General features: G+C 36.2%; 1 protein-coding gene across 3 annotated transcripts; it reads left to right on the plus strand.

Moving 5' to 3' along the window:
• The first annotated feature begins 985 nt into the window (after positions 1-985).
• LOC126821777 (tyramine/octopamine receptor) lies at positions 986-13,996 on the plus strand. 3 transcript variants are annotated; one of them, XM_050550276.1, is made up of 2 exons: positions 986-1,197; positions 8,656-13,996. In XM_050550276.1, the coding sequence occupies exon 2, from the start codon at positions 9,325-9,327 to the stop codon at positions 10,666-10,668; it is 1,344 nt and encodes a 447-aa protein (XP_050406233.1). In that variant the 5' UTR covers positions 986-1,197; positions 8,656-9,324; the 3' UTR covers positions 10,669-13,996. The 3 variants fall into 3 exon arrangements, with proteins under 3 accessions (XP_050406233.1, XP_050406231.1, XP_050406232.1); XM_050550274.1 differs by having other exon boundaries at positions 8,803-13,996; XM_050550275.2 differs by lacking the exon at positions 986-1,197 and having other exon boundaries at positions 1,372-10,653; positions 12,499-13,996.
• Positions 13,997-14,372: the final 376 nt, after the last annotated feature.

A 14,372-nucleotide genomic window follows, 5' to 3' on the forward strand; every position in this document is an offset into this window, starting at 1 on the left:
ACCCTACAAAGGATTAAAGGAATTTTTCGAGTGTTATAAATTGAATTCTTTAAATTATCGTTTACAATATTGTGCATCCGTTATTTTAGATATGATGTGGGCATATCTTACAACTGTTGTCGACACAGGGATTAGGGTATGTGGAATTGTGTCCTTGGCACCACATCTCCATCTACTTCCGTGTTTTGTTTTAAAGAAAAAAACAAGTTTGTATAAATGTAGTAATAAAAAATATCTGACATTTGGCTGAGTAGAATTAAGTTTTATAGGAAAAATGGCATTTGAAAATTTGCAATATAGCACTTTAGTAAATTTACAAGAATCACCAAAATATGTACATATATAGAGAATACGTGTACGGTTGTTTGTCCCAATCGAGAAATGAAGGTGAGCATACGTCACACAGTGTGCTACGAGAATGTTGTCTTAACGGGGGGTTTTCCGCATACTTTCCATCAAATTCCAACTGCCAAGGGTTATTCTACGTGCAGGCCAACGTGTACACGAGAAATCTGGTATATGTCCCACCCGAAAGACTATATACTGTCCTACACCATTAACAAGTGGAAAGCAGGTTTGAAAATCCCGAGTCACTTTCCTGGTCGACACTGGGGTCACCTGGTTAATGAGCAAGAGCATTAATTACCCATGCAGCATAGCTCCCTAGAGAGATTGGACGACATATCCGACTGTAATCAAAGAAAATGTTACGATCTATCTATAATGAAATCATTTGCCTATAAGTACATCTGTAACCCCGAATGAAAAGAAAAGCAGTTTAAGGTAAAGTTCGATCGACTGTTGTTAGGTAAGCGGTTTGTTGATCTATGGCTAATACTCCTTCTACAAAATCCGCTACTCTTATAACTTCTCTCTCTGTGTTTGATTAAACTACCTCTACTCTCACACAACTCTCTGTATGTCACGTGAACATATTAAACCATCTAAATTTAGACATTCGTTTATTTAAAAATCAAATAGGACCCAAATCGACTGGACGATTTTCAAGTAGGAAAATTCCAAAGACGAGTGACTCAAATGAGAGACATAACCAACTTTATTTCGGGAAGACGACACGTAAATACACCGAGCTGCGAGACGAAGAACTGTGCTATTATGAATATTTTCGTTTAACAATTTGTCTATAAACCTAATAGCTCTTTCAAGTGTATTTATTCCACTGGAAAACAGATTTCGGTAAGTATCTCATTAATAGAATAACATATTTGAAAATGTTTTCAATATAATTTAATTTTATTTATAAATGTCAATGCAAATATTTGATTCAAAATTATTTTAAAGATAAATATTGCAGGTTTTTTTTTTTTTTTTTTTTTTTTTTTTATCGTACCAAAAATAAATTGAGAATCCACTGAATTTAATAATAGAATTTAATTTGATCGAAGCGATAATTTACATTGTGGATCATGAATTAAATGAGGATTTTTCTTGGGAGAAAGTTGGGAAGGGGGTTGTATTATTTCAATTTTGAAAACCCATGGGGATCTATTCTGTTTTATTCCGTCAAAGGTTTCTCAAGGAAAATAAACATTTAAATTGACGTGAGACCACATGTTTAAAGCATGTATAATGTGTTAGAAATGAGATAAAATTAAAATGAGGTTTAGTGCCAACTCTTGTGAATCAAGCAGACTACTGAAGAAAGTTAGTTTTCCCATATAAATATTCTAATCCTCGTTATACACGTAGTTTAATTGCTATAGATAACTCGAAATTAAAACCAGAAAACGAGGTGGGTAGAACATCTATACAATAAATGGGGGGTGGGGTAATATTTGTTTAAATGATACGCTTATAACTTTTCTCCTAAGATTTGAAATGAAATGAAAGGGATGCTTTTTCTGCACCAATCGGGCTAAAGCGGCTCATACACACACAAACATTTTCCTCAATAGTATTGATGTCAAATTATTTGATGTGTTTTTGATCGTGACGGCCTAAAAGTATATTGACGGGCCTATTCTAGATAGATATTTTTTGCGCAAACCATCAATAAGGCTAGCGCAAGAGCACAATGTGTAGAGCAAACATCAAACTGCCAATACTATTGAGATCAATACTATTGATGAAACAGTTTGTGGGTGCAGTTGCAAGAATCACATAGCAGGTATCATGGCGTTCATATGGACACGTGGAAAAGATTTAATAATCCTCACAAAATTGCTATTATGTGTACTATGTGATAATGGCAATTCAAGCTTGATACAAAAACCATAGAATATTTTGAATTCATCATTTAATTTTTGGTATTTGTAGCATGCAGATGCTAAAAGAGAGAATACTCTGGCATACTTAATATGGTATCAGACAGCAAACACATTAGCAAAATCCCTTCTGTGAGTTATCAGTTAGGGTCCGATTGGACCCCATGTTCCTGTCAAGCGCCGGGACTGATTTGCATGTAACATAACTCTGCGTGTGGGAGGCAGATATGGATACCCATCTCTTCACTACGTGTAAAAATGTATAGCAGACAAAGTCACTAAATTTCAGAAAGCAGTACCCAATAGTTATTACAAAACACTATAAAACATGTGCATGGGGTCCACGGAGACCCCACGTGCACCGACAAGGATTAATGAAGACGGGGTTCTTTTACCTACACGGGTGGACCTCAGTTTTACATCCCGCCAGTACTACTGACAAGGGGAAACCAGGTTGCAAAATTCAGAGGAACTTCTCGGCCAACACTGGGATCGAACCAAAGACCTAATGGTTTGTGGGCCAGCACCATACGCACTGAGCCATCACGACTCCCTCTTAGCCAAATATCAACAACAAAAACAACAAGATGCACTTAATTCAGACCATAAACACGTTACACATTTCAGATGCGACAAAATTACTGGTTTAGGAGCCCTAAAGACCTAAACAGGTCGCCACAGAGTCCCCTCTAATAGTGGGGCGAGGTTTGGTATTTGATTAAATATGCTGATTAGTGAAGTTTGAATGTCCAGCACATTTCATAATCAAAATAATAGGACCATAGGCTGATAGAAGAATTTGTAATACTATAAGGTTTTCAAGTTTAAGAATACACTGTTTTGTTTACTGTATCGGGGGCACTACCTATTATGGTTGACAGTTGGGAGTCGTGGTAAATAGTTGCAGTCATGTTAAACTTGGTGTGGTAATACTACATTAGTACAGATTATAGCAAGAACTTAAGATGTATATGGGAAGTGCGTTTGAAGTGCAAATAAGATTTTGGGTTAATCAGGTGTCCTAAAAATAAACCGGTTCAGTGGCGTCAAGTCTGGTAAACTTAAAGTTTCTATATAGTCCTTCCAGTTAATTCTTAGAAAACAGGTGCGCGGTTTCCATATTATTAATACCTTGTGTTTGAATCTAGGGTAAAGTTTTTGCAGATGAACAATATTGTAGAGTATACCTCGTTATTCCCTGGGGTAGAGTAAAAGAACTGAACGGACTCCGATTCCTCACACACCATTGCGCCACACTGGACAGATTTCAACGTTGGTTGTATATCAGCCGCGTCGGAATAGAGGTTGAGTCAGACATCATTTAGCGTTTCTGGAGACACCCAGAGTTTCTAATGCGATCACGTGGGCTTTCAGAATATAGATCTGGGTTATCGTGGGTCTTTAGACTATTGATTACAGCTTATATGTTATACCATAACTGTTTCTTGTAATACTGTTATATAAACAAGTAGTTACAAGAACACGGCTATCTAGTTTTAACTATTAGAAAATGCAACGTGAAGTCCATAAAGAAGTGAAAATATTGAAGTCCATACGGAAGTTCAAAAAATAAGAAACCAGGATCGCAAGATAGCCTTACACTACTCACACTAATCTTTGAAAGCCGAGGACAGTATCACATCTTGGAAGCCCGTGATCTGTCTATTTGGTTGCCGTGGAACTTGGAATAGTGTCACATTGCCTGATTTGGAGTCCGTGACTAGGACTATAGTGCCACTCTGTATATAGTGTCACACAGCGTGGCCGTGGTGTCACATTGCCGATTTGGAGCCGTAGTATAGGATCAACATGACCACAGTGCCACACTATAAGTGAACCATGTTTCATTTTATGTTTGTTGATATTTATTAGAAAGTAAAGAAATGTAAACGTAAGATTTCGAGCAGCAAGAGATTGCCGAACGTGGATTTTACGGTCTCTCTGCTCCTGGAACTTGAAACATGACAATCATTATCTGAGAATAGTATAGTACAGACCCGCTATGTCTTTTTTAAAATAATCCAGGGGATTAATTTTGGATTGGTGACAACCTTGGTAAACTTAAATGTTACAATATTTTTAAATTTTGTTACTGTTTTTGTCTTCGGAGTCTATGATTTTGTTTGATTCTATAGTTGCCTAGGCTATGACCACTTCTAATAGTTTACACTAGGGTCGTACTATTTCTACTTCTAGCAGAAGAGTGTATCGAGATCATGGCTTCAGAGCCTAAATAAATGATTTCCCAGGAAACAACGTCTGACAATAGTGTGGACTTGATAAATTTCACGTTTCTGTGGTTGTTTAGAGAATGTAAACAAAGCAGGCCTTATCATATTGTTGACAATATCATGTATAACAACAATAATCCTATTGTTGAAATCTTAAACATAGCTTTATGACGAATGTTATTGTGTACCTTTTTTTCTTTTTCATCTCCTAAATAACATTTTCTCTGCCAACCCAGGTTAAATGCAAATAATTATATTTTCAACATGATCATCTGGCAGATATTGCTATAAACTAATAACATAAAATGGAGTAAAGATCATCTGATTGCAAAAAAGGGTTATACTCTTGCTCTCACTTTAAAAGTAAGCCAATTTTAACAGTAATATGTGTACGTTTATCTATATATGACGTCTTCAAAGATAAAGAAAATGTCTAGCAAGCGGTGTAGCAAGGCTTTAATTTCTCTTTAAGAACGAATGCCATGTTTGTTTTCTTTCAGAGAAGGAAATGATGTTCTGTCGGGTAGCATTTGACCAATGCGAGCTATTCACGATTAACAGTTTTGAAATTTCACTGTTCAACGCAACACAGCCTGAAATAGACAGTCTTTATTTATCTTCATTGGCTTAACTTAAGAAATCCCGGTTTCAATAAAATACCTCCATATTCTCTAGTTGTTTGTTAGGAAGCAAGTGATTAATTAAACGGTACATTTAAACATTGCAACCATTACTGAACAGAGTTAAGCCATGGGGTTAAAACAACTCACATTGGTTTCGTATACGGTAAAAATCAAATCAAAAGTCAGTCCCTTTGAAGGACTTCATTGCATTTGCCACAACTGGAATTGAATCTTGACACTGACTGCTTAATGTGACATTTTGAGGTTAAAAATTTTATTCAGTGCTTTCTTTGTGCATGTGTCATATGCATGGGTCATGTTGATTTGATACCCGACTGTTTATATTGTTTACAAGCGCATGTAGTACGCTGGTTAAACAACATACCTGCAACACGATCGATATGAATGTTTGTTGAATGTAATCGTGAAAAATATCGATTAGGGAGCTGCAAATAAATAAAGAGAATGGTCTAGTCAACGCTGTACTTACGCCATTTTGATGCCAACATAATATGTAGTGGTTATGATATAAAGGGGGAGGTGGTCTACTCTTCTAAACACAAACTAAATGGCATATAAAAATTACAAACTAATGATATCCGAATATCAAGACCAATACTTGTATTGTCATTTGCACAAAACATCTGTCTCAACTGTTGACTTTGATTTCCATTCGAAAAGTGTTTATTAATTACACAAATTATATTCAATTAATTCTTATGTCAGCAATTTGGAGTATTTTCGAATTCTTGAATCTTCGGACTATCAAATGATTGTTCTGCTCCTAAATCATAAACAGCTGGATGGAATTCAGCCAAATTTGGTAAACATATTGCTTGAATGAAGTTTATTGAGATTCGTTCAAACAAAGTAGTTCGTCCTCATAGATGCCATTCATGACACTTTGATGGAGGTACGTTTAAATACATTTTTCGCTTGACGAATTGTAACAAATTTGGTATATAATACGATGCATGTGCGTTGTTATTTTTATTCGAATTTGTTCGGTGGATATGACAAAGTAAGATATAAAAAAAGTGATATAAATCTTTCACTTCATCATGCGAATTTTACTCAGAGTGGTTCAGGAGTGTAACACTCGCTTTCCGTGTACGAGTTTCCGCCGGCGAAAAAGTCGGTGTAATGCAAATGCAATGGGATCGTTTCCATGTAGGCGTTTCAGCTCGATGAACGACTTTTCCGCGACTTTTTTTCTCGCGTAAAGTTTGCTCATGCATGCCCAAGCGGGTGTTTACTTTCTGGCGTTCAGACACGGGTTCTCTTCCACTAAGCCAATCAACCACTCTTGTTGCTGCAGATTCAGCTTGCAAATGGCAGATATTTTGGACATTGTATTATTAAAATGGCGAGGACTTAACTTAAACAATGATGGGTTCATGCTGTAAAGAGAAATCACCTATGTGGGATGCCCCAAACGTTTCAGCGATTTTTCTGTACACATGGAAATACAAAAAATCACGCTCAGAAACGTTGTATACACTGGCGGAAGCAAGACCATGAAAAGCGGGCCTAACCGATTCAGGTTTATCCACCGGTTTTCACGATATATTGTGAAATCGTCCAATACTGTGATGGAACGCACTGTTACTTATCATTTGATAATTACTCAAAACATTACATGGGAGTCACTAACCAGGAGGTGCGATGTTCGATCCCAGTGTTGACCGAGAAAGTGCCTCGGAATTTTGTCAGTGGAAAGACACAGTTCCTTGTCGTTCAGATGGGACGAAAGCCGTAAAAGAACTCTTGATCAGAATAGTAAGCGGAAAAGGCTGTTTTCCCCTTGTCAGTGGTGCTGGGCAGACGCGACGTCTAGTTGTTCGAATACAATATTAGTAAAGTACTAAAGAACCATTGCCGGGTGTTATTGCCTCTGTTCCCGAAACGTTTAAAGGACAGAAATTCTTCAACATGCACCAGGAGGAACCCTATCGAGGAAAGCTTGCGGCTACAGAGGCTTCAAACATCGAAAACGTACTCATCCTTTGAACATTTATCACTAACCATCACACCTGCATCAAAACCGCTAACGATTATCTGTGTCTACAGACAACCTCCTTCAAGTAAAAAACAAATCTACTGATACAGACTTTGTAAATGACTTCAATAATCTCTTTGATTGCAACGAAACATCGTTATCGCTAGTGATATTGATGTGCACTTTGATTCTCCTAATTAAAAATTTACGAAACGTTTCTGTGAACTTTTGGATGTTCACCACCCGGTACAAACCATTATTCAACCGACACATCTATCAGGACACACCTTGGACTGGGTTGCTTGCCGTTATCCTGGTCTTATTCATAATGCGGATGTCGTTGACAAGATAATATCTGATTGAAGAATTTAATATTGATCTTCTGAACAGCACTATACTCACAAAATGTTCAAATGATGTTGATTATATGGTAGCTTTACTCAAACAATTATTACTTGACCTCCTCGACAAACATTGATAAAATCTACAAGATTCGTCATGGCCTTGGCTCTGTTAATACACAGGGGTGGGATGACAGTATGTCCATAGTTTCATCACTTCAATTTGGCTCTTTTAATCCTGTTTCATCTAAGAAGATAAGGAAGATAATAATAGCCCAGTCCAAACCAACATCATGCTCTTTGTACGTCATACCGACACATTTCTTGCTAAAAATTCTGAAGATCCCTTTGCCCATTATTTCTAATGGGAGTTTGCAGTCTGAAATGTTACCGGAAAGTTTTAAAATTGCAGTTGACAAACCTCTTATAAAAAAAAGTCGACACTCGACCCACATTTGCTGAAGAAATATCGGCCAGTATCAAATCTGACCTTGTTCCAAAGTTCTGGAGAAGGTTGTTAAACAGCAGTTCCTTAGCCATTTAGAAAAATTTCAACTCCTTGAGGATTTCCAGTCAGCTTATTGCGTTGGTCTCAGCACTGAAGCAGCCCTTTTATGTGTCCTGGATGCCATAAAATTATTTGTTGATTCAGGAAATTTCGGAGAGTTGGTCCTTTTGGATTTATCATCAGCTTTCGATACTATTGATAACGGCAACCTACTGGATCGACTCTCATCAAACTTTGGATTAACTAGATCCATTCCAAAATGGTGCCTATCTTATCTCACTGGACAATAATTTCAGTATGTTAAAGTTAACAGCTCATCATCAAGTCATCAACAGCTATCATGCGGTGTCTCCTAAGGATCCGTTTTGGGACCCATAATCTTCACAATGTAGATGAAGACTTTGGATGAACTAATTCATGATCACAATTTGCTGTATCTATATTTAGAAATCATTTGGATCCAGAACTTTTCGATACAGTGCGTCTATTGTGTGGACTGTGGAAAATATCCAACAATGTGATTCTGGTTATTTAGTCACTACCATTAACTTTTTCTAGCGCTAAGTGCATTCCCTAGTGGATTGAATAGTTGTGCGATACAAATATTATTATTATTAAAACTGTGCTGGGATATTCAGTCACACCGACTTGATCCTTTGACTCGCATGCAGAAATTTGTTAGAGATGTGTATATTCGTTGCCTAATAACGTTATGTTTTTATTTGCAGGGACTCGGTAAGTCGAAGAGCACACCATGTTCCTTCGGTGCGTGTAGTATCCATTGGTTGCCATGGCATCTTTAACGGAAGGATGAACATGTTGAACTCAAATTGAGTTCTGCGCGGTTTAAGTGTTTACATTTCTTATATTTACAGATTAATTGAAGACTGGTAGTGAGTGGTATTTACTGATCGTGTGTTCTTCAGTACAACTGGTGATCACAGGATAGTGTGTTTGGTTCTTGGATTGTGTGTTAAAAACCCAGGATAGTGTGATTGATCGACGATTACGTGATTTACCTTTGTATGTTTGATTGGCCATGGGATGGTGTGATTGAATCACTGTTATCGCCACCCGTGAAAAGAATGATGATGAAAAGAAGCAACGATTGAAAGAGTTTTGAATTGTGTGTTGTGTATAGATGTTTGTCGTTTAACTATCCTATTGCATGAACATGTAAAAACCAGCCTTAATTCACAAACGATAACTCGCCACTGAAAAGACGGTTTAGACTCAAGGAGTTGCAAATATAAATTCTTGAAACCCTGGCACTCATGAAATAACCCCCATCTCCATCCCCACTCTTCTATAAATAATAATCTAAAATGTGAAATGACAAAAAGCGTACTTATGAAATATTAGTAAACCCAAAGTAGTCCTAAATCTAATTTTTCAAAATGGTAGTTTTAGCCGAATACTCCGATTTAATTGCGGTTCATAAAACTATTGAAAAAATCGCCATTATAAAGGGCTCTGTTATAAATGATAATATTAATTCTGTTAAGAATAATGACGGTGAGTTAAGTTTAGAACAAATTGTAGGGATAGCCATAACAGCGGTGATGGTACCTTTTATTTTGTTAAGTAATATTTTAGTTATCGTGGCGGTCAAAAGATTCAAAAGACTGCAAATTCCAACTAATTATTTTCTTGTTTCTCTTTCGGCAGCGGATATTTTTATAGCATTGGTCATACCATTTTTTATGGCGGTAGAAGTTTTGCAAGGTGACATCCGCAATGTCTATATTTGTCTGTCACCTAATAGAGTATTAGTGATGGCGTGTGGCGTGTCCATCTTGACATTGGCGATTGTTGCCTACGATAGATACACGGCATTGTTGCAGCCTTTAGAATATATCAACATAATGACGGTAAGAAAAATTGTTTCGCTCGTTGCCCTTTCCTGGGCTTATTCGGCTGCTATATCTTGGCTACCCCTTTTTGTAGATTGGCATGATGGCATAGATCAATATAACGTTTGTTCGTTTAAGCTTCTCTATAGTAATGCACACATACTATTTTTAGGTGTTGTATTTGGTCCGGCTTGTGTGGTAATCTTCTTCTGCTATTCGCGGATATACGCGGTTGCCAAGTACCACGCCCGTGCCATAGCGGCGGTGGAAACTTCCATCCGACATAACCTAGAACTAAGCTACATCATGAAAGACACTAAGTGTGCTAAGACATTGGGGTTGGTGATAGGTGTATTCTTGTGCTTGTGGTTGCCATATTTAGCTTTTCTTGTGATTGATATGTGGTTAGAGCAACCGGTGAATGAGTGGCTGAGGAACTACCTGGCTTTACTGGCATTCCTTAACAGCGGTCTGAATCCCTGGGTTTATGCCTTTAAAAATAATGAATTTAGAGCAGCTTTTAGGCGGATCATCAGAGAGCACTGCCTATATAGACTTTGTGAAAGCTCCGAGCGACGTTCTAGCACGGGATCGGACATCAGTATATTTCAGGGACCGGGTCATGCTCTCTCTAGAACAAACAGCCGAATGTTGGCACCAGATGTGTTCCAGACCAAAACCAAGATGGAAGACGTTCTACCAGCGTCGGACATTACGTTATACCGACATTTCTTGCCGATGCCTAAAGTCAATCCTCACAGTCTGTTTCCCAGCCTTGTCAAACCACCTGTATCGAGGATATTGGAAAACACTGTGATTGCTCATCGACCGGAGAACTGGTGGAAAGAGCACGACCAACAACATGCCGGAAAGGTAAAGATTGCTTAATTTGGAAAAGAAATGTTTTAACAAATATAGTTGACATGATTGTGTGTAATTCCTGCGTTTAACTTGGCTACAAGTAACCGTTAAGACACGGGTCTAATCATAGCACAATAAAACATTTGGAGCAACCACATCGATTCCATCGTCCTCTTTTATTTGTTCCGGTAACTCGAGCATGCCATCTTTAATGTATATTGAATGGAAATATAATCCGATTGGTCTCTTTTCAAATTTTGTGTGTTTGGTGAATCAGTCAACACGCAAAACCAAACTCTATAGTGCTCACGTAAATCAATTTTTATTTTAGAAATTCTTTTTTTCTTTTGTTGACTTTTATTAGTATAAATGTTTATTAATTTACTCTGTAGGACACTCAATTTCCGATTCCCTACAAAAAAACGTCCATTTTGAGGTCTATCTTTGTTACCAAATCCTTGTAAATATTGGCTAGCTTCATATCTATTATTTTGCTTTGCTCATTTTCATGTTGATTTGCTATCTCTCTCTTTGATATATAAACACAGTTCATTATTTACTTGGTATATATATATATATATAATTAAACTGCTAAGTTCATACAAATTTACTTAATATGATTACTTCAGGAGCTAAGCGTAAAACTTACATAATTTAATGTAGAAAAACCTTTTTGATATTGACATTTAATTATCTTGCTTTTTAATATTTTTTCGCATTTTAAATTCCAGATTCCCTAATGTCAGCTCAGAAGTGTTCCGAATTGTCTAATTAGTTTTTGTGTTATCTTTTTTTTTGTTTTCAGATAACGAAAATTAATAAACGCGCCGTTTTGCTGCGCGCGCAAACATGTTTTGAACTACACGATCCTCATATCGTATCTTTAGATTAAATATTTATCAGTCTAATAATCGCTCAACTTGTTGCCTATAATATTAGAAAGATAAACGTTTGCAAATTGTTTCTCCATGCTTCTATCTAAGAGTTGATCAAAGGGCTCTTCACATTTCGTTTCACACCCTTTTCAAAACTGAACGATTGATAGAAGTGGCCGCATTGGCAAAGATCCTTTTCAGTTCTTTACATAATCTTTACCTTTGGTATGTGTTATAGAACAATGTTCGTGTCCACCAATATTACATATGTGATAGAACTGCTTAAACACATTACAAATATAATTCTAAGATATAGATCTTTGCTACGGTTGATCCGTAACAAAGATTTGAAGAATCGAGAAGTGACGCAAAAAAACATTTATTGTTACTGGCTGAAATTAAGTGCGGTAAGGGGTACACAGACGATTAAAATTTTATTTGGAATGTGTTTTGCCAGTTGTATCACATGTGTAATATTTGTAGACACCAACAAGGTACAATACGCAGTAGACCTAGTGGATTCTACATTGCAACTATACACACAGAACGTATAATGTGGACGTATATTGTCGTTGCATGTTTCTGCCCATCCGTTAATATTTTGTTAAGTTGTAGTTGTTGATAGGAAGAAGTTCAGATAAAACTTCGTGATTATCCTATAGTTATCTTCAAATGAATTGTGTTTGGAGGGTGGAGTGGAGGCAATAGTCTTATCAAATCTTTCTGTTCTGTTATTTAAAGCTTAGTAACATGATACATGATACGATAATGAAAATTATTTTAAAAACTTTATGAAATTTTTTATTACGTCGGGATTAGATCCAAGACTCAGATCTCTTAAAATCCGAAATTTTTGTATGGATGACATAGCTTCGGATAATGTAGATATGAGGTTGCATGACAACCCAATATCCATTATTTTTTGTATGTGTAATAATATTTTATCAATTTTACAATTGTCTTTTTGTCTTTTTTTTCTAAGACATCTAAATCGTAATGGATGATACATGGTGAAATTCAAATAGATGATACATGGTGAAATTCAAATGAGTGATACATGGTGAAATTCAAATGAATGATACATGGTGAAATTCAAATGCATAATAATGGTGGAAATATGGTGGGCATGGCCGAGATGGCGGAACTTAAGCAAACGAGAAGAAAAGAGGTGGATATCAATTTAGTTGAAATTGATTATGAACATTTTAAGGCCATCTGAGACGTCAGTATGACTAAATGGACATTTTGCCTACATTTAATTTTAAGTGGGAAGGAGATGTAAAACATTTGTGTTTAACCTATGAAAGTATGTGCATGTTTGGACATCATAGAGAATTAAAACGGGTTAGTGATGAAGTACGCGTTACGCGCGAGAGAAACATTTTAAGCAGATGGAACTTCAAAATATCAATTGATTGAAAGTGTTTAAACTTTGTGTTTCCTTGTAATATTGGGGAACTGTGAATGTTTTATCAAAATGTAACCACGGATTGTGTACATGAATCTGCGAAGAGAAAGGAAGAGAATCATTCAAAATATTTTTAAATTGTATGACAAATTGTATTGTATTTATTTGTTTGAGATATGTATGTTATATAGTGTGTTTATCGTGTTTTTTCGTGTTTTATCTTGATAACAATTTGTGTTCTGAGTAGCGTCTTCAGTAATGTAAAATTATGAATACAAAATCTGTGTTTATTATTCACAATGTTAAGACACGCATATCAACCGGCTATTTAATCAACGGATTTTGTCTTAATGCCACTTGATAAATACGGACAAGGATTTCACATCACAACACGTCGCTCATTATAGATGGAAAACTAAGGCTATCGTCCCAATCCTATTTTTTTATGTTAGTTGTATTCTAGTTTTTACCAGAATCGTCCAAAGAATATTGCTTACCCAAGTGAGCGACAGAGACTGCTAATGTAGCCAAGGAACCAACCATATGTCGCAATCACTTGACATTGTGATGGTTGTCACCTTTATTCTACACACTGAAGACCTTGAACACATTTATTTGCAAATAGTTAATGTATTTCAAAGAGATTACAACAAATTATTTATTATACCTATGATGAACATAATTATCTTAAAGAAATGGAGCCTATTTGAATTAGCTCAAAATAAAGGTTTAAATCGCTTGATCTGATGTACTGTTTCGAATATTGACCGTGTCAGATCTGTTCGATGAAATTCACTAAGAAGGTAATAACCAGAAGTCAATCTGCTTACTAATTTTTTATTTTATTTTGGGATAACCTGTTGACAGGCTCAATATACAAACAATATACAAAAATCTAGAAAGATATAAACAAAACAACACTATTCGTCAAAAATTAACTATATTCTTTGAATACAAACAACCGAATAGTGATTATTGAACTGTCACACTAAAAATATGTACAGCTTTATTTTTCAATGTGTTCGTGATACATTATCATTGTTTGAAAATAAACAACAGTATCGACTCTAAATTTCTTCAAAACATTTATAACTATACAAGATTATGGAACTACATTGTAGGCTGGGTATAAATGTCATTGAACGGTCAAAACCCTTCAGTGTGGACATATACAATATAGTGTCACCAATGATCTGACCTCTGTTTGCCCCCCCCCCCCCACACACACCCTCTTTGTTATATGTTTCGGTAATCAATACCTTCTACGGTGATTAAATCCCACATTTCCACTCAGCCATAAACTTGCATCTTGTAGAGTTCGAGTGATTTTTTTTACCGAACCCATCCTGCTGTAAACATACTATAAGCAATAACATGTTAACCTCAAGTGCTTTTTACGATCCTCAAAGTTTTTGGTTATGGGTTCAACGCGGAAAGAATATTAATTC

The sequence above is a fragment of the Patella vulgata genome, chromosome 5 (assembly GCF_932274485.2).
Source record: "Patella vulgata chromosome 5, xgPatVulg1.2, whole genome shotgun sequence".
Classification (NCBI taxonomy): Eukaryota; Metazoa; Mollusca; class Gastropoda; family Patellidae; genus Patella; species Patella vulgata.

Coding starts and splice junctions, on each gene's coding strand:
- LOC126821777 (XM_050550276.1), top strand. CDS start 9,325: ATGGTAGTTTTAGCCGAATACTCCGATTTAATTGCGGTTCATAAAACT.